We start from the raw sequence: 21512 nt of genomic DNA, 5'->3' as shown, positions 1-21512 counted from the left end.
CTTTCTAATTAAAACATAGGATTTTTGATGCTAATCTCAGTCATTGTGGGGCAAATGAAGAGCAGTATGTAGAGCAATTCATGGATTTCTCAACACCTCTCCTCACATTGGTTTTTTTGGATCACAAAATGCCAATTCAGTAAAACAGTAAGCATTTCCTAAAGAGGTTTTGTTTTCATAAAGAAAAAGGTTTTGTTGACAAAATACCCCATTATAATATTTTCAGAGGAAAACTTTTCCACCTTTCTGCTAGAACTACTTTCTCATTTTGAAATGTAACTCTGTTTATAGAAAAAAAGAAAAATAAAGGAAAAATAATTGAAGAGCTTTCAGCCTCCTATATAAACCCTTCTGAATGACTGATTTGTTCAAGATTCTTCTGTCATGAAAATTGTAAATACCGGAACACATACCAGGAAAAAAAAAAGTATATTTAAAATGCTTTTGTCAAAGCAGGAGCTGCAAGGAAGGGCAGAGTGTGGGGAGCCCTGGTAGTGCTTAACCCTTCCCTGCAGTAATCAGTCAGGTCACTGTGGGCAGCATGAAGCAGTGTCCCAACACGTGCAGGGCTTCAACGGCATGACTGTTCACTTTCCGCTTGGACCAGCTGCAGGCACAGCCACCCGCAGCACCCGCCTCTCCCCGGGCTTGCGGGGCTCTACTGACGTGTGATGTGGCTGCTGGGGACTGAGACAGGCCCATCCATGCTCCCACGGACATTCCTGAAAGTGCACAGCGCCTTCATGTTACGCACGTGCAATTACCTTTGCAGGTCTGCGCGCATTACCCGCAGTTCAGCTCTCACCCATTGACCTTTGGGAGAACAAAATCCAGCGGCCAGCACTCTGCAGGTCTGCTGCAGAAGGGGATCATGCCTAGCAAGGGAAGAGCTAGATGCTGGATCTGGCCAACAGATCTGCAGGACTTTTAATATCTGTACAGTATGGCAATTTAAACAAGCATTTGAGCCCACTTACTTGCTTGTTATAGTTTAATTTAGACAGCGTCAATAACTCTGACTAGCTCTGGGCGTATTTTTGGAATTAAACTACCTAAACAGAATATTCCTCTAAGAAATCCAAATGGCAGGAAAGAAGAATAGACTTGCTATCATGGCACAGTAAAATCTTCCTTCTCATTACCATTCTTCAACTTATATCTTTTGAAATTTCTTTTACTTTCCTCATTTATAGTTGCACATTTTTAATCCTGGTTTGTTTTGTGTGTTGGTTTTTTTGTTTGTTTTTCCTTTACATTCTAGTCTAGACAGACTATGCTGTGTTGGTCCAGTGACAGAGAATGATACTACTTTACAAGTCAGCAGTACAGCATGTCATGACATTCACTACTGGAAATTCAAAATCATCCAGATTCAGAACCATCGTAATTCACTGCTAAAGAGAATCTTTCAAAAATTTCTGTCCCCATCCCTTCAGGGAACTTCACAACCCAATATTTCTAGATCAGACTTCATTATACAGGTCATCATTTCAATTTATCAATGCCTTGGAGCCTTTGGTATTCTCAGCTAGGATGGTATCATGTCCATCAATCACTAGGCTGTTTCCACATTCCCAATTTTCTTTCATCTCCTTCAGTCTTCAAAAAAACTATAAATTTACAGGGGTGTATACTGGACACAGACATCTCTTACTTTTGTCAACTGTTACCATTTTTTAAGTACAGGAACTGATCCGTACAAAGCAAGGGGGGTCTTAAGAACGATTTTCATTCTAGGTCCTGCACGTTATTATTTGTATTAAGGGAGGATTTACAGATCCACCAGTGCCTCTTTGGACTATAAGCATGGCAAACAAAAAGTAACATGATGCTTTTCCTGGAAAGCTTATAGTCCAATCAAAAACTAAATGTTACATGTAATGAACAAGACTAAGGACCTGACAAAGCAAAGAGGAAATTGGGAGTCTAGAGCTATAGTCATTAATTACACCATAGAAAACACAGGTCTGGCCAAGGGACTGAAAGGAGAATTAGACAACACAAGGCAGATTTTGAAAAGGGCCTTGAAAGAAAGGGCAAGAATTATTATTTAGAGTGATCAGAAAACGGCTTTAAGTGCAGAGGGGAAAACTATCTGGATGCCCCAGCTGCTTCCCCATCTCTGTAAGGGGCAGTGTAATCATAGCTTCGAAAATATACACCACTAACATCCCACCAAAACCCACCTCAATCTAAGTATAGTACTGAAATAGCAAGAACATTATGAGCTCAAAACAGACATACCAGCCCTGAGACTACTGAATTTGCTGTACCAATTACCTATCCGCAATATTACATATTCTCCAACCAAATACTATTAGTGTGGTTCTCAAAGCAATTCAAAGAGATGGCTGTACTCCATCAAATCATTTTTGAACATCCCACAAGCTTTCAAGAGAATCATGGTTCTTAAGAGTAAAGCAAACAAACCATTTGGTCACATGTTTCAGTACAATCTGTTTTTCAAAAACTTGTTTCTTTCTTTCATGTTTTTTCTACTTGTATTTTTATATTTGTTCAGAAAATCTTTGCATTTCTAAAATGCCGGGTTTTTTTTGTTCTTTTAAGAGAGCAAAAGGTGGTTTCCAACACTCCATTAAACAAGGACTCACATCTGCCTGTCTGCAGGGAAAGCAGGCTGAGGCATCAAAAGTATTGCAGTTAGTGAATTTAATCCTTCTGATGCAATCAGTCTACAATGTGATCTGATTAAATTTAAAGACTCAAACCTGAAGTCCAGTACTTCAGGTCCAGAGATAAGTAGACAAATAGCATGAAAGAGCGGTCTGCTGTGGGCTTTAATAAACCCTAGACTCCACACTTCAGGTTAAGATTTCTAAAGAATGCAAGCCAGGTGGATTGATTTAACACAGCATTAAAAAAACATCTGGGAAAGAAAAACATGTACATCAAAAAATAATGGTGAGACAATTTTCTCAGTGTAAAATAATTAGTGGAATGTGTGACATACAAAATAAATTTCTGCACATATACCCACACTGCCACCATCAGCCTCACTTTCTCATTTATTTAGGTGAACCTGTAATTGGCAAACAGGCACTTACTCATGGATAACAGTGGAGGTGCTGAGATGCTGGAGACTTCGACACTGCTGCAAAATAGAGTATGTGCTCATATATGTTTGTGCAATGGACACTTGCTGTGCAATATTATCTTGTCTCTACAGATAAATTAGTTGCATCATACTCCTGCCAGTTTGATTTGTTTAGCCTTTACGGAGTACAGAGCACATGCGGTTTCTTGTGATTGCATCTCACATAAAAGGTAAACCTGAGAGTTTATTCTACACTATGCTATACATCCACCAAGGCAGCTAGAGCATTTGCTGACTTGAAGTTGAAAAGAAGGCTATAAAATATACTGGGGAAATCTTGAAACATCACTCACTTGACATCGCAATAAGAGCCCTGCATTAGGATGCAGAGCTGATTTCCCTGATCCATGAAATTGCCTGGATATTTAAGGCATTCTCAAACAGAACCGGCATGAAGTTCACCCTCCTTTCCTGGCACAAGAACACCATGGATTTTGTGTTCTCTAAGAAAAACTGAGCGCAAAATTGCAGAGATAAATATTCTTTAAGAGATGACCTAAACACAATTTCCTTCCATTCTCAAGCAAGAAGAAATGAGTATTCAAAATGTCTTTAATGCTGGAAGATGGTTATGCTTGATGACACGCTGCTTAGATGCTCAGATTCTCTGTTGTAAGGTGGTGCAAGAATTTCTTACAATAAAACACAAAGTCTGCAAGTCTTGACCACCTTTGGAGAAGGACATAAACAGGTGATAGGGCTGGAACAGGCACAATCTGTAGACAGCTATGAAAAAGATTATGAAGCAATATATTTATTATTTTATGGTTTGAGACCTGGGACATGATTCAGAATTCCTCGGCAAATGTGTATTTCCAGTTGCTAAATGGTAGGAAAAGACCCATCTACACTTCCAAAGTATTGGTGAGATGAAGGTCAGGTATAAGTATAATTTCTTCCAAAGACCCATTCAGTGCAAACACCCAGACTGCAATAATGGGGGAATTTGAAAGGACCATAAGCTTCCCTAGAACACCATCCTGCAGGCTCTGCTAGCTTAGATTCAAAGGAGGACAGTATCCCCAAGGAACAGAGTACAGCAATAATGGAGCTACATGTTAGAGTATAAATACGTTCCTGTTAGGTAACTAGGAAGTTTTTTGTTCAAAGGGCACCACTGGAGTATCCTGACATGTGACTGAAACCTGCACAGGCCAGCAGGCTTCACACCAGCATAATGAACATGTAACATTGGCAGACAATCTTATCATTGATTGCTATCCAAAATCACAGTGAAATGGTAATCTCCTTTAAACCTGGTGCATGCATTACACACATAATTTTTGGCATCTCCATAGCAAAGAAAGACCTGAGACTCATACTGAAACTGAGGTCCAAGATTTTTCTTGGACATGGATTACCATTCATTCTTGTTGACAAAGAAAGAGAATTTCCTAATCTTTTTCAGATAAAATATCTCAGTTTTCATCTTCAGCTAGGCTGATAGCTCTTCCCATTTTGTAGTTAAGCTTTGCACTGACCAGTTTAACAGACAGTATGGTTCCCTCGATTCCTATAATTCTTTTCCTACGTAGCACATACAGTAGCCTATATTTATACAGGTATACAGAATTATACAAAATACAAATGGAAAGGACTCCTGAAGCCATCTGGTATATGAACCCATTCAAGGCAAGATCAGTTACACCTAATTAGCTCCTGACATACGCTTGCCTACCCTGTTGAAACAGAGACTCCACAAACTCCCCTGGATATTTATTGTGATGCTTTGGTATTCTTACTATTAGAATGTTTTTCCAATGTTTAGTCTGTACCAGGAATTTAAACTACAAGTTCCCTTAGAGGAAGACTGGATTATTACACATTCTCATACATGAATAAAAACACATACAGAAACACAGGACACATTGAATTTAAGGTTCATAAATTATTTGTAGATCACTTAGGTGGTTTTTCAAACTTTCTGATTTAAAACAGTTTAAATGGAACCAGCTATTTATGCATCCACCCCATCGTTCACTTTGAAGATTATGATCACAGTAATTTCTTCTCCAATTCAAGTTTTGAAAGCTGTAAGTTCTATGAAGAAAATAGTTGTTGGCATTTTTGGATGATAAACATCCCAAAGTGATGATGATAAATTACAGTGTTGCCCAGTGATGCAGAAAAATAGAGAAACACAAACTGCTAACCTCTGATTTATGAGTACAGACTCTTTATTACAGAGTCTCGGGGTTCACAGCTGTAAGAGCAGGTCATTTTCATCTCATTGCTTATTAAAAGTGTGAGAAAGAAGCATGAAAGGTGGCTACCATTTTGCAATGTATCGGATAGATTAACAGGTGATGCTCTTTGTCTCGAGTATGAATATAAAATGATATGGAATTTCTTGCCTTTTTAAGGCCTAGATAAGCATTTGTTACTGTTCACAATTACAGAAGATGAGAATTTTTACATCTAGTTTTGCTCATTCATACTAGCAATTTTTCTCACATTTTAGTATAAGCTTCCCTATAAACCTTTTCTTTACACAGAAAAAAACATTTGTCCAAGATATTAAAAGAAATCCTGTCATCTCATTGTTAAAACATGTTGTTATTAGTGACAAAATTTACTTCAGAAACTATTTAAACTGAGACTTTCACCTACCAACAGGCATTCCCAGTGAAACCCACCCAGTGCACTCTAAGTCACGAGCCGAGGAATCTCTTTTGTCACAGTACTGAAGTAAATTTTACCACATTCCTCCATCACTCCTCAGCTTCCCAAAGCTTGGGGATTTTCTGATTTCTTCTCTCTCCCTATTTCCTCTCTGCTAAATATTCAAAGCAGGCAACAAAAAGTATAGGAAAAATAAGGTCAATACAGCAAATTGGAAAGAAGTAAAATGTTTCTATAAGCCATCGTTTGGTTGTTACAGTTATCTTAATCAACCCAAACAGCTTGAGACATCTAATTTGATTTTACAAAGTGCTAACCCATGACCATATTTGACTTTCCTTTGATTCCAAATGTAAAAAATAGCCTTTATCTAATGTTCAGGCATATAATCTAACTACACATACATTTGCATTTGCATTACGAGGCAGTGAAACATGGCTGGAGAGCCATCTTGGATGTTATCTATGTTATTACTCAAGTGGAGAGTATAATCATAAATCCTTCTCTTCCCCTCCACCCCCCTGCCTTTTTTTCAGAAGTACACTTAAAATCTGTTTTTAAGCTTCACTGGCTCCATTACATTTGAACTTCAGTAACAAGAATGTGATATGAATATGTAGAGAGAAAGCATAGACAAAAGGTATATTTTCATAATGTGGTTCAGTTTAACTGTTCCTATAATTAGCTACAATTCATTAGGCAATAAAAACACAAACAAAGAGATTATGAATGGAAGGGCAATATTTTCTCCATGAAAAAAACCAAAAAACTTTAACAAATGCCTCTTTTCTAAGGCTTTCCTTGCATAAATACACCCAGCAGCTTAGAAAAGATATTTTCATGATTGAAACTTTTTTCTAGAAAGAAAACCTGCAAACATTATCCTGTGCTATTTCAATAAAAAGTATTTACAACTATTGTACACTTGGGATTTTTTGATCTCAAGTATAAAATAACAATACAGCAATGGTCTGCAGATGACTAGCTTTGATCTTATATTAGTTCTTCTAATTGTCTCTTAATCTGTATTCTGCACAATAAGCACTCACCTTCACTGTTTGTCCAGCTTCAGGGCCATCCTATAAGAAAAGGGAGAAGTCTCAGGTTAGAGGAACTAGTAAGGATCACACAGGCATTCAGAAATCTTACTCAATAATCATTTATGTCCAATTTCATCGTATGTTAATTCAGCATATTTTCCTGGGGAATACAAAGTTTTTGGACAAGGCACCTTTCCATATCAGGCCATGGCAAAGTGAGAAACTGTATCTTAGACCACAAAAATGACAGTTGTTATTTTTAATTCTTTCACATCTTATTTTTTAATAGCTAGGAATAGATTTCTGGTCCTTGTGAATATAAAATCAGATGCATAAGTGAGAATTTAATCAAAATGGTTGCTTAAATTCTTATTCTAATGAAATGGGCTTAGTCTCCTGATTTGCTTCGAACAGAGCTCTTTTTTGGTATAAAAATACCCAGTTGAAATAACTGAAAGGTCAGAACTGATAACATATTTACATGGCTACATCTCTCTGCCTCCATATAAATAGCTGTGAGCAGGAATTACCTGTTTCCATCACAAGCAGTCAGTTACCTACTGAACAGAGAGACGTGGCTGCCTTCTCTAGATCAACTCTTCAAACACTTCTTTGAAGGAAAAGTATTTGCTCAAGCAAGTACTCACAAGCAAGCACTGCATTTGGGTTCTGCTGGTTTGCCTCTTAGGTTTTTTTCAGTGGCAAACCTGGCAGACTGCAGTGCAGTTATCGTGCTTTTTTTTTTTTTGGTTATTATTTTGCATTTATTGCCCCTTGAAGTTTGAATGTCCTTTTGTCATTGGATTAGGGAAGTAGGTTGAAAGCTTGATAAAACAAACCATTAAACCCTTTTTAGTTGACTGGTTTACAAACCTGAATTGAAATGGTGAGCGAGGTGCCGCAGAAGTGTTTCTCCACCACATTGCCAACCCTTTGCACCGTACGAAATAAATCGGCCACTTCCTCAGGACACAAGTCACGGAAACGCTCCACTGGCCGTAGAGGACAAACAAGGACATCTGGAGGTGGTATTGTCAAGGCACAAATGCAGGTCTGAGTCGTCCTGATGGGCAAGTGCCTCAATCCCCAGCCTGTAACCTACTTCTGATCACTTCCGAATTGTCTAAAGTCCTCCTCTCCAAGGACTACAGCAAGAGCAACTAAAATAAGGTTAAACACAGGGAATCGTATGATGCTTTGTTCTGAAGAAGTTTCCTCAGACCCCTCAGATATGGGCAAAAATGACTAATATAAGGCCCATACATTACTACTGAGACATCTAAAGGAAAGAAAAATACTCACAGACCCGAAGTTACCATTTTGATAGAGAGATGCTCCTATTTAACACCTCTGAAAGTCAGACATTTCCTTCTGCAATTAAAAAGGGGGGAACGCCAAAGGAATTTAAGATGGGTTTGGATGTGTGATCTGAGACAGAAGTTTTACAATGATTTTCCCCATGTGGTACATAGTGTTTAAAACCTTGATCTTACACCTCTAATTTTAGGTACCTAAACATGAGAAATGCTGATACTATGCTGATAATAGCAGATCACTTATTTCTACATCACATTAATTACCACTCACAAGGAATGCTCACCTGTTATAATTGTTCTATGTTTTCAAAAATACTTTAAGATAATTAAGACTATCCCCTTTTAAGCACGGTGTTCACAACACTGCAAATATACTTTGACTTTATTCTACCTTCGTGGCTGCACTTCATGAGTTAGTGAAACGAAGTTATAAAGTAAACAATGGCAGTATACAGGTGCTATTCACAGTCACCTGATCTGCTGTGTTCACAGAAATTAATAATTGCTATGATTCCTCACTTGAAAGTTAATTTTGTAACATTATTAATAGGGTCCAGAATTCTTAGCAGAGCTTCAGTTGTGTAAATCCAACAAGCAAGCACTTGGGACTTCATTATTATTTCAACTCCCTGCAGACAGGATTTTTTTTCTGACTTACAGTATTGTGTTTGCAGAATAAAGACCTTAAAATCACCTTTAACATCACTTGAACTTTCATGACCAAAGGCTATGAAAATTATAAACTTCTTATTTTTTCAGTATTAAAACAAGTGTTCAAAGGACTATTTGAAGAAAATTAAGTACCATGCTATTGTATTATGGTCATTTTTACTTTTACTGCCTCTTGAAGCCTGCAGGCATTCAGGAATATTCTCTGTACTCCACGAAATGTAACTGGGAGGTGCTCTGCAGTTAACAGGTTCACACAAAGGTCACATGAACTTGATTTTCAAGAACGGCATGAGATGTTTGAAATAACGAAGGATTAATACATGCAGAATATAATTTATTTCCATAAATACAGATACAACACGTTTATATTCACCAACTTTATCACAGGAGTCACATTTATAATTCTGATTGGAGGGAAAAACAGAGGTATTCTGGAGGTAAAGAAGTAGGGGCAAGTTTTGATCATTTTTCAGAGTCCAGATGAGGCCAGACAAGATTGTAATCAATATTTACTAAAGTGGGAGCAGATTTTTCAAGCAAGCTACACAGCTAGCAGCTCCCAATAGAACAGGAGAAGACTGGCCCCAGCTGCGGGTGTTAATCTGCTTTGAAAATCTGTCCCTCGTTTTTTTTTTAGTACAGCATCAGCTATGCCACCACTATTCTCTTTTTCTCTTGTTATAACTTACAGTATTAAAATTTAAGAAAGGAAAAATAGGTATTTAGCAAGCAGGTATTGGAAATAAACCAATCCTGGACAGGGACAAGAAGTCCAGCTTTGTGGGGTTTTAGTTCTAAAATGCTGTGCCTCTTGGCAAGCTACTGGGCATAATAAAGCTCCTGTAATTTATTTATGCCTTCCCAGCACACTGTACAAAGCACCTCCATCAAGGATGCTATTGGCTGAACTTAGGGCCCAAGGGAAGAGCTGCAAACTTGCTTGGCAGACCTGATTTCCATACCAGGAATAAAGGAATAGAAAAACTAATTAATTTTACTTATAAAAAGGAAGTCCATGTCAACAGTAAAACAGGAAAAGGGACATTCGTTTAATCTGAATTCATTTTTCAAAAGGAGAGAAGGGAAGCTTTTACCCTTAGGGTATCTGATACTTAAGTAGATAATTATCCTTCTTCTGCAGCACTGCTTTATTATCATGGGTCAACCAACCATTTATAAATGAAGAATTTCCCCTCACTTACCTCTAGCAAAACTGCTGCTTACATTAAGACAAGTCTTCTTTCCTCCTTTAGAATTTTTTCCCAGCAGTTTCTCGCCCTCTCAAACTCACACACGCTTCACCAGCAATTGTTTGTTCTCTACCTAGCTTAGGGCCACAGACACAAGTATGAATTTTTGCATTAATCATGGTTTCTGCAGCCTTATATTAACACTGTACTACTTGTCACTGTGATGCATTGTGAAAATCATGGGCTAAATGCTGCTTGTGAGAGCTTTTGTTTCCACAGCACATAGCAGAGGGAGAAGAGAGTGCAGTGTGAGCTGTGACCGAGACAGGACATCTGTTTTCTCTTCTTAATTCTGTCACTAATCCACTCTGTCATTTGGGCACATCGTCTCTGTACCTCTCTCTCTCCTCCTCCACACTTTATCTGTCTTCTCTGCTTAGATAGCATTTGCCAGTGGGTGCAGTGGATGTTTTCTTATTAAGCTGTGAGGCTCTCTGCTCATGTGGGGCTGCGAAGTGCTCCCGCAATATCAAATGATGCGCCCATAAACCATGTCATTCTGCAAAAAGGATTTTCAATTCCTCTTTATGTTATCAAGACTCATTTACAACTCAAACTAGATTTTAACCATATTTCTGTCTTTGAATGTGATAAATAATTCAAAGGCACAATCACATACTGAAGTATCTTTACTGAACTTTTCATCATTTCAAAATAATCCTACAAAGAATAATGATAGAAATTCTGAATCAGAGCTAAATTAACATGAGAATGTAATTAGGACAACATTCAAGTTGTATTTAACTATGAATAGACAAAAAGGCAAATGTTAGAATGAATGCATGGATTTGAGGTCATTAAGAAAACAACCATCCACTGCAACTTTAAATCATAGTTTTAAACAAGAGTTTTTAATGCTAGGATAGTTTTTAACTTTACATCCTGGTCAGATTTTAATCTGAACAAATGCTCTACTCCCCTCAAAATTCTTCCTAAGTTTAAAATTAGAAAATTGTTCATTGCTTTCTGCAATTACCCACTGCAAACACTGCTATGAACTACTGATGTGCTTCAGGTGACTGTGTATTAAAGATGTAAGTGAAAGTGAGTCTATACTTATGTCTACATGCAATTACTCCTTAGACAGAAGCATCTACTGCCATCTGAGACGCCTCGGGGCATCCAGCTGCCACTCCAGAAGGGCAGGAGTCTCCCATATGCCCTGTGCCTTATCTGTCAGCCAGGTAGGAAACCCAAGTCATCTGAGGGTATCTGAAATGGCATTAGGTGCCTATGTTTCGGCAGCAGACCCCACCTTTACTGAGTGGCTCAGCAGGACAAGGGGCTGATACCCAGCTGACGTGCCTCATGATTGGAGACAGCATTCTGCCTTCAGAAGATCTGAATTTTATGCTTCCTTTCTCTAACCACCATAATTAATAATTTCATGACTTCTTCATTCATTCTAAACCGCTACTGACTGATGAAGTTTCTATTTTTAAGCTTTGATGTGCACAGCTGTTATTTCCTTCAAATTCTCTGAGTCAGTCCACATCATTAGAGTATGTGCAACTTAATATGTCAACTTCTCCAATTTAAGGAGTGGAAAATCTTTACACTGTATTATAATCTGTGATTGTACGACCCTCTCTCTAGATCTTGCAGGAGTCTTTCAACAGCCTTCCTTTTTTTCCTAATACCTAAATACGTATACACAAATCAATATGCATACCCTCACACACACTAAAAGCTCCATTAAAGATTTATTAAACAATTAGGAATGTCAGTATTTTCCAAAGACTACCAGTAGATAGTAGACTAAAAGTCCAGGTATATTAATGGAAGTACATAACCATAAAGTAGCAGTAAAACAACAGTGGATCAGACCCATTACCCTCAAACTGAGCTAAAACCTAAGGATGACCTATGATTTCAACAAACTCACTTGTCCTTCTATATCGGGCACAGCAGCCGACTCCCTGCACAACGCTGGGTGGATTGTCTAATGCACTAAAGCCCATGAGCCTCCTCCATAATTCGTATTAACAGCCTCTGCCTGTTGGTCTATTAAGATTGTAACCTGTTTGGAAAAGCTCAGGCTTGTGGCCAAGCAAGCATGGTTCAACAAGTTTGTACACACCAGCAGAGCAAGGACACTGAAACACATGTACCAGCTCTCAGCCCTCAACAGTTAAAGTTGCACACATTTCTGTAAATCTTTTTCATGCTTTTATTGACCTTCTAGACCATAATAACTGGAGCCCTTTGAGACTGGCATTCAGAGTCATTTACTGCAATGCGGTTCTGCAATGGGCACACCTGGACACTGTCAAAAGCTATCTTCAGTCGTGTGAAGCACAGGTACAAATTCCCTTCCCACGTACATCTAAGCATTTAAGGATACGCTCACACTGGAGATGATGGGTCACTAGTAAAAGTGAGTGTTTGTTAACTGCATAGTGTCTTTAAGTTGATCATACAGAGAGGGCTTAGAATGTACAAGAAAAGCAAAACACACGGCCAGTATCTGCATGCTGACCGTTTCAAATGCAATTTTCTCTCCACTAATACACAGAGTGGAAGCTGAAATTCAAAGGCACAGTAGCAATTTTTATTTGCTTTAGCTGAATTTTGACTTTGAAGACTAAATTATTATAATTCTGTATTTAAGGTCTAAGCCAGGCTCTGTGCTCCCTTCAATGGGATTCTGAACAACCCCACAAAGTGCCCATTATAAATTTTCACACACAGCTATCAAGGTACACATGTTCTGTAGTTCTAAAATGTCAGAAAAACGGTCTTTGGGGGGTCAAAAAAAGAAAGAAAACAAAAAAAAAGAAACTCCAAAGAAGTTAAAATTCCTTTTATGTGACAAGCTTTAGAACTAAACACAGCTTTTTTCTGGTTAACTCCATTAGTTTGCTATATAGAAAACATGCTTCCTGTTTTCACTTTTGTTTTATTCCTGAACTTGAACTTCAAACAGAACAATTCAAAAGGTTTATAAAGGAAAAAATTAAAGGCTCTCCAGGTACTGACATTCTAACAATAGGAATAAAGTTCTTTTTTTTTATGTTGTCTTTTTGAGGAACCACTCAAAAACATTAAAATTGACAGGTTTTCTTAATAAGTGAGGCTTTAAAAGAACAAAATACAAAGGGAAAAAGGCAGAATATCTAAAAGCGAAAGGGTAATGGCTTCTTTTTGAAGCTCCTGGGTTTGACCAATATATTAGTTTTCTAAACCATTTGTTACAAAAGGCTTTAACTTAGGAAAATTATTTATTTATTTTCAATGCGTAACATGGTCAGGAACCCAGAGCTCATATTGGGATAGAAATACTGTTCCTGTTCAGGAGCTTTTTAAAAGATTTTAAAAAGTTCCCTCTCCCAACAGCACAAGAATCAAAATCTGAAAAAAAAAAAATTCTAAAAAATATATTTCAGAAATGAAAAGTAGTAGTTAATAAAATTTCCCAAACTTTTAAAATTGTTCAGATATCTACTTTAGCATTGTAGAATTTTTACACAAAAGGCAGTTTACTTATTAATAAGAATGTTCCTTAATAATTTAAGTTTGGGAAACTCATCAAAACTCACTTTTTCATTAACATTCTGGTTTTGACTAACCGGTTTTCATAAAAAAAAAAAAAAAAAAAGTGTTCCAAACTATGGTACCTATGGTGACTTAATATTGCTTCATGTATTTCAGAAGGTTGGGTGCATAACAAAGTGTAGTAGCATCTGCTTCTCCCCTCTGACTGAAAACACCCCAACCATTTACCGATCAACTCTCAGCAAAAACTGCCTTGGCGATCCGGGCTCTGCTCCTTTTAGGATTAATACTGACTGCAGCACCATGGATACTGCCGCCATCTCTTTCTAACAAGAGGAAGCAATTGAGACACACGTAGAGATGGCATCCCTTGAGTGTGAGGTTTCTCAGTGGCCAGTTCAGCCCTCACTGTGGTGGGCAGACAGTACTTTGGTGTGGCTGCTGGGAGCTCAGAAGCCAGAAGAACCAGGTGCGGAAGACTGCAATAAATTATTATTTCTAACTGTCTCATGCATCTGCATAAAAGTCCCCTTCTGCACATCCATTAGCTAGCTGATGGGAATGCAGAAATAATGCGCTGTGGGGAGCTGGGTGAGGGATTAGTCTTTTCTTACACTCTGTTTTACATGAATTTGCATCAAGTGCCCCAAGCAGAGAGACTCAGTCAAACGAAGCTTCAGGTATTAAAACTCACCACAATGTTGTCCCCAGATTCAACTGAGGAGTGCAGGCAGGGGTATTCAATTCATCATTGCATCTAAGCAGAAGTTTTCTTTGTTCAAGAGTTCTAATTGCTAACAGAAAGAAGTCCCATAGCTCAGAAAAAACACAGGAGAATGCATGACTAATAAAATTAATAGAACTGAAAAACAACTGCCAGTCATTATCTTTTTCTGCCCTTGAACAATTGTCCACATTTTGAAGGCTACAGGAGCAATTTCTCTATGCAAAGAAAACAATAATGGTTCCACAAACACTGCCTATAGAAGAAGTTAAGAAGGAAATGAAAACAACTGAAATAGCGCATGCATGTACACATACAAGGCATCAAAGAGCCTTTAAAAAGACATCAAATATATATTCTGCTTTGTTACAACAATCATACATCAAGGCATCCATTCAGTCCCCACTAAACCCACTGAATTAGGATGTACACAAAACTGTAGTAACGCAAGAACTGATGTCTCCCCCCAGGACAAATTTTGCTCAGTAAGACTGACTCACTGTTGGAAGGCAGTCTGTAGAGGCTATTTGGATTAAGAGTGAGCATCTCATAATAGCAAAAGGTAGAGGAGAACTCTTTAGTGGGTTTTACACACAGAACTGGATTTAAATAGATTTTAGAAGGCTGCTTTGGTACAATAGAGGAAATAGTACATCACAGAACTTGCTAGTTTGGGAGAAAACTTAGCTCTGAATGATAAAGATGATTAAGAACCAATGAAAAATGCAATAAATTACAATAAAAACTTTAAAATTGCTTCAGACCGTTAAAGCCACAAACAACACTTTTTTTTTGATCTTGATATACCACATCTTAGCATTAATAAAAGTCTTTAAGGTAAGACAAACTATCTAAACATGGTTGATCTTGATAAGGTAGCTGAGTACATGTTTACACTAATATAGAAGACCAGAATTATGCAGTAAAACAGAGTGGTTCCAGCGGAAGCAAGAACAACCAATGAAAATTTTTGACATGGATCTCTCTGGACTATGACTAGTGCACTATTTTAGGACCACATTGCAGCTTTTATACGTGGGGTTTTTTTACTCTACCTGGTCTTCTCACCCAACTGAAGCTACTTAAAATAATTCTTCATGTCAATGAAACAGCAATAGTTCCAACAAACAAACAATAAACATTATTTTCCTTTTTCTGCAGAAAAAAAGTCAATACATCTAATGTAAATTTAGATACGTCTTATAGTCTAAATCATGCTAGATAGGACACCAAACTACAAAGTACTGCTACTCAAAGTACAGTGACTTCACAAGACAGAGGGCCACAGCAGGGAAATGTGAGATTCAGAACTGTTCACTTTTTATTTTAAACAAGCCTTTCGTATATTTGATATTCCCTTTAAATGCCTTTAGGGTATGTCAAGTGGGTCAACTAAAAGCTCAGTTCCTCATAGCGAGTGGTATTTTACTGTAGGATTCATCCTTTTCTGCTAGCTACTGACCTCAGGGGCAGCCTCGAGCAATAGCAGGTGCCTAAGTGGAACCACAGTGAGAATAGCAGTGGGAGAATTTGTGGCTCAGAAACATCCAGGTTTCATTTGGTGGAAATTTACTGAAGACCTGAACTTACATTTGTACCAGGAATCATGATCACATTCTAGAATCACATTAAGCTTTTGATCTTGGAAGGCCCAAAAGCAATACCCAGTGGCCACATCAGAAATAGACACGTCCAAATATGAAAGGACTTCATCTACAACTGCTATAATACTCTGATACTCTGAGAAGACCCTGTAAAGAAATACCTGCTGTATAACAACCCATTTCAGCCACAAACTATGTCTATAGTAGGTGTAGGATGACATATCCTACTTCTAAATACATGATGAAACTATTCCTAAGTACATGAAGCTATCTATGCACATATACCAGTTATAAATGTACAAGACCACTGAAATAAACGGCCATGCCTGAAACTGACAGCAGAAAATAAACACCACTCAGGGTGCAATGCTCAAAGAGTGAGTTTTTGGCATAAACTTCGGAGTGATGGCATTAGCCATAGAAACTAATATGTTCAGGCAAAGCAGCTCAGCAGCTACAAGTCTTGTCCGAATGATCCGCACCACCAGAAAACTACACTGAATTCAATTTACCAAACTTAACCCTGCTGGAATTGCAACATGTCATTGGAAACCTTCATTTCAAACAGAGGAAGTAAGCTCACAATCCAGCCCCTCCACCTGAGAATAAGAAACAACTTGTGAGAAAATGCTTCAGCGCTGAGTCTTAATTAAAGCTGCGGCACCACCATATTCAAAAAATAATGTGATCATTCTGAAGTTATATTCTAGCTCATGATTCACGAACTATAATGAAGGAATGATTAATTACTAAATATTAGCTATGACAAATTTACTTTCTTGCAATTTGTTGGATGCCATATTCCAGGCATTCAGTTTTATTGGAAACAAGTTTTAACCTGGCAGAGGACACCATTGAATGTACTGGGAATTAAGGTTCTGTACAAACTGTAAGCATTATTGACATTATTATCTATTGTACTTGAAAGTGCAATCTTTTTTTTCTGTTCTGAGCATCTATGGCAGGAGACAGCAATAAAATAAATGGATGAATATTTAGGGAATCTCCCTGGGATTCATCTTGCCTAATTTTGAAGATAAATTGGTTTGACTGACAGAGCAAACCACTGGATCTGGAACTGTGAAAAGCCAATGCTTTATGGCAGTGTTGAAGTACCTTGCTGCTTAGAAAGTTTCACTCCTCCCATCATCTTCTATTTTCTCCAGAATTAAGTTATCTCAAGGAAGGTTCTGTTGGACCTCCTGCTGGAGAAGCTGGCAACAGATCCATTTTCTCTAACTACCTGCCAATGACAAATAATCAAGAGCTTTACACATATTCTTTATAACTCTGAACTAAGTCTATGCTGAACAGCACACAGAAAGACGAGCTTGTGGTAGCACGTGCCAGACCAACAGTGCCTTTATTTCATAACCAGTGAAGCATCAGCTGGAGGAATGCAGTACAAGACCAATTATCAGAGTATCACAGGGGACAATTAATATGTTTGGATAATCAAGATTTCAGGTAATGAAGGTAATTTTGAAAGTAATTGATAGATAATGAGGAACATGAATAACAGGGAGTTATGGAAAACTGAATTTGGATAATTCAGACTGTCTTACACTAAATGTATTCCTCAAAGAATATTGTAATGTATGCTGGGATTTTCATAGTTTTTAAATGGAATAAACCACCTGATTCCCATTAATTTCTCAGAAGTGGTTTTATACCTGGTTCTGTTTGGGTGTTCAGAAAACTGCTCTAACTAAAGTCAATGGAAAGCTGTGTTTGTCTTAAGCTAGTAGCTCTCATGGCGTATTTTGCATGCTTAGTTACTAAAACTGCTTCTAAAGCAACAGGATGGGCTATGCTGTTCCAGGGAACGATTCCGTGGGAGTAGAATGAGCCTAAATCACAAAGGAGAGAAAGAAACTCTCTTGTAAAAAAATAAATGCTCCATATGTCCCTTGTAGGAATGGCTTAGCCCTCCGTAAGAACATCAGCACCTTTAGGAACAGCCTGAAAAACAAGAGAGCTTTCTACCTGCCTTATGAAAGAGTTGCTTAACACATTCACACAGAAGAAAGGCAAAGGTACTATGGTACCTTTGCCCTACAAGATCACATCTTTGCTACTGCACCTAAAAATAAAACTCCCAGTGTATTTCCATCAGTTCCTTTGAATGCTTAAAATTGCAAAGTCTGTGATAAAGAACCTACCTGATTATCCTTACTGCATTGGCAAATATACAGTTGAAATGGATGTAATAGAGATATGACTTTGCAAGTAAAAGAGTTTATTATTGGTTTTGCAGACGTTATTGCTTCTTTGCTGTTTAGCAGGACCTACTGAAAACAGTACTGTTGTCATCCCAAAGAGTTCTACATTATGCACCAGTGAAGCCCAGAAGCACGCACATACCACTCCGTGCATTCAGGAGACAGGTGGTGACCGTTAGAAACATTAATAGTTGGAGCACAAGGACACTGAAATAATAAACGATGGTATTTTAAAATGAAGAGGAATAGCAATAGCCTTTTCTGCAGTTTATGTATCTGGGGATTAAAACAACTAGTGCCACAAAACAGGGAATCAGCCTTCAGTCAGTTGCAGTAGAGGAAAAGGTTGGGATGGGAATACAAAAGACCCTGTGTAGTGTTTAAGCAGAGACTCAGAGGATGTCCAACATGAAAATAAATTATTTTAAGCCATTATTCTTTAGCTACTTAATTTTGACAATTTATTTCATATCTTTTCATATCTGCTTTAACACGAAAAGCTTGGTATCGACAAGAATGTTCACAGAAAGTGCATGTGTCAGGGCAAAATGTTCCCAAAGATGCATTCTCCCTCATCTGCCAGGGGAGTCACTTCTGGATAAGTCATACTTAAGGGCTGAGAAAACATAAAACAGATGTAGAGTATATCTTAAACATGAAACTATCCATACGAAGCCCTGATTTTAATACGAAATAAAACTCAAGCTGAGATGGTAAAACATAGCTTATAAAGCACCCGAGACAGCGAAAGCTATAAAGGAATCAGAAAGCAGGTTTCTCCCCTGTTTTTCACTTGCATAACAAGCCCTCTTGGATAAGGACAACAGGGCCCTGTATCATGATTGCCTCTGTAGATGCTGTTCTAATACTATTATTGTCATTAATGCTCATTGTTCCCAGCTCTGCGCATCATAGCTAGCCATTTCAGCATGCACGGTACATAAATTCATACTCTCACCCAGGACTCCTGCAATATTCAAGAACATGAGAATGAAAAAGAGAAACTAGCAGTTTAACTCTGAATAACCTTATTTTGTGTGAGTGTCATCTGAAACCATTACTTTAATGTGATTATCTGTTTTTATTATTTCCTTTCTGTGGACTTGGAATAAAGACACAACTGAGACTCTCTCAGACACGGTCATTGGCATCATTACAGTCTTTCTACTGTCATCAACAGAGATCTGATCTGTAAATCAAGTTAGACTGTAAGGGCTACTGAAGAGCAAGCACTCTTTATCATGCTATTACATACCCAAGCTACCACTTCCTCTGGCTCACTGAGAAAAACAGACTGTTTTACTTCCTTTACATAACCAGAGGAGTTCTTAATGCACAGATTATTGACTTAGTGGGGTTTTATCATGTCCCAGTGTACCAGGGGATTCCTTAATCCAGGACTTCTTTACATGATCTATTTTCACGGCTCTTTTTATTGTCACAGTCTGTCATTATAATGATTTGCAAATCCAGAACCAGCACATGCTTAACTCCTTAACAGGTGATAAGGGGGAGAGGGGGAGAAGGCATTTCTCCCCCCTCTTGTTCGCCCTCACACTCCATAAGCGCCGAACCCCATCACACGCAGCATCACAAAATCCCTGCAGGGCAGCAGGGAGTTGCGTGGCACAATGTTGGCTTTCTGCCCACAATAGCATTTCCACACCAGCCCATTACCTTCACAAAATCAGCAGGATGGAGATCCTCCCCTGCTGCTCTCCAGAGAGGTCAGCCTTTGTGGAGAGGCACGGAATACGCGCACATTCTCAAGGCGCCAAGTCCATTAGACCAGAGCTCTACAGAAACAGGAGTCCCCAAGAGCAAATATGGGTCTCAAAATGGTGTGCTGTACAGCATATCAGTTGCTAGCAAAAGCCAGTGATGTTCGATTCCTTTGTTGATACTACTGAAAGTAGCCAGAGAGTTTCATCCTAGTAAAGATCACTGCTGGGAAAAGAAAATGTTCCAAAGCAAATGGGTAGTGTCACATAACCGGCAACGGAAGACCCTGAATGCCTTGTAGTTGTGAGATCAACAAAAATTCAACTGAACAAGGGGTATGAAAAGATGTTTGCAGAGGTGAAACCTTCTGTGTCTCCCTCTGTGGGTTTCTCCTCAGTAGAGACCTGAACCTGCTCTCCTCCATTTCGCTCCCTCCTCCAATTTATTGAGCCCCAGTTGCACAGGCCCAAATCGAAACAGGCACATAAACCTCAATACCTGCATGAAGCTCCCTATGAGTGCTGAACGGTGTGAGGACAGGGTCCAGGGTTATCAGATGCTTTAGGCTGAGGTTCATCAAGACAAGCATCTGATTTTATGGCCCTTCAACCCTTACGTACTGTCTCACCCTTATTAATAGATATTTCCCTTGCCACTGTTGGAACCACTGTGGGAATGTGCAAGACCACTGTGCCCTCCAAAATAATCACAGGCCTGAAAGTCTCACTGGAGGCAAGGTATGAGTGGCTGTTAGCACTTCACAGCATGTGTAGACATGCGCCCAAAGATTTGGCCTGTGATCTCTGCTTTGGGTATCTCAGTGTTACCATAATACAAGCTGATAAAAACAATACGTCACTGTGTTTGTTGCTAGCAGACAGTTCCCTGGAGTGAAGAAAAAAAATGGTTTAAAACCGACACGTTATCAATGTTGAAAAAAAAAGTAAATTTATGCAAAAAAAAAAAAAACCACCGATAAAGAAAGATGACACTACTCCAACTGCATCCTGGACACGAGGGAGAAAACTGACATTGAATTTGGTATGACAAACTTTGTTCCAGAAAACAAATTTCTAGATGTCTGTGTTTCTTCCCTAAATTACAAGCACACAGCATTTCTTGGGGTTTTATGATCACCATCAAAGCCGTCTTGCTGAGAAGCGTGGATGTCTTTCTCTTTCCAAAGGTCACAAAGTAGATATCCCATATCTAGCGGCTGAAAGAGCAGAAACATTTGGTACTCCTCCAAATGAAAGCATCTCCACTGTAATTTGTTCAGGTTCCTCTTGTTAAGCTGCTGGATGTGAATCACCCAGCGACCTCCCAACATGTCAGTGATGGCTGTGTATACCGTTATAAAACTCAGCCTTGCAAAAGTGACGTGCATGCTTGTTGCTCTGGAAATGAACCACATGTTCTCTACAGAGTCCCCTTGAACGTGCCTGTCTGTGTTTCACATGCCACCCCACACCAATACTTACCACTGGCATGAAAAAGACTTGCGAATCATTTTTCCTGGGCTTTGCATTACTATCTTGGGCTTCTTATCAGGCCAGTCAGAAACTGGTGGCATAGTCATTCCTGGCTGCATGCCACTGATACAGAACCAAAGACAAGAGATGCCTAAGTGGAAGCAAGTAAACTAACAGCAGTGTAACTAAAAAAGGCAGAAAACACTGCTTTTCAGTTGTTTATAGGAACTTCAAAGTTCTCCTCAGTTATAAATCAGT

General features: G+C 38.6%; 1 protein-coding gene across 9 annotated transcripts in view; it reads right to left on the bottom strand.

The window, feature by feature from the left end:
• The window catches only part of FHIT (fragile histidine triad diadenosine triphosphatase), a 631319-nt gene that overhangs the window by 142329 nt on the left and 467478 nt on the right, over window positions 1-21512 (bottom strand). For 8 of the 9 annotated variants that reach the window (XM_075432963.1, XM_075432960.1, XM_075432966.1 and 5 more), the window contains 2 exons: window positions 7651-7796; window positions 6787-6816 (listed from right to left, as the gene is read on the bottom strand). In XM_075432963.1, the coding sequence (XP_075289078.1) occupies window positions 6787-6816; window positions 7651-7796 (176 nt within the window). The remainder of the gene's footprint in view (window positions 1-6786; window positions 6817-7650; window positions 7797-21512) is intronic. The other variant, XM_075432967.1, reaches the window with a different exon arrangement.

Source organism: Opisthocomus hoazin, chromosome 11, assembly GCF_030867145.1.
Source record: "Opisthocomus hoazin isolate bOpiHoa1 chromosome 11, bOpiHoa1.hap1, whole genome shotgun sequence".
NCBI classification, from domain to species: domain Eukaryota; kingdom Metazoa; phylum Chordata; class Aves; order Opisthocomiformes; family Opisthocomidae; genus Opisthocomus; species Opisthocomus hoazin.
The sequence above is the reverse complement of the archived record's forward strand: the minus strand, read 5'-3'. Positions and strand labels throughout refer to the sequence as shown.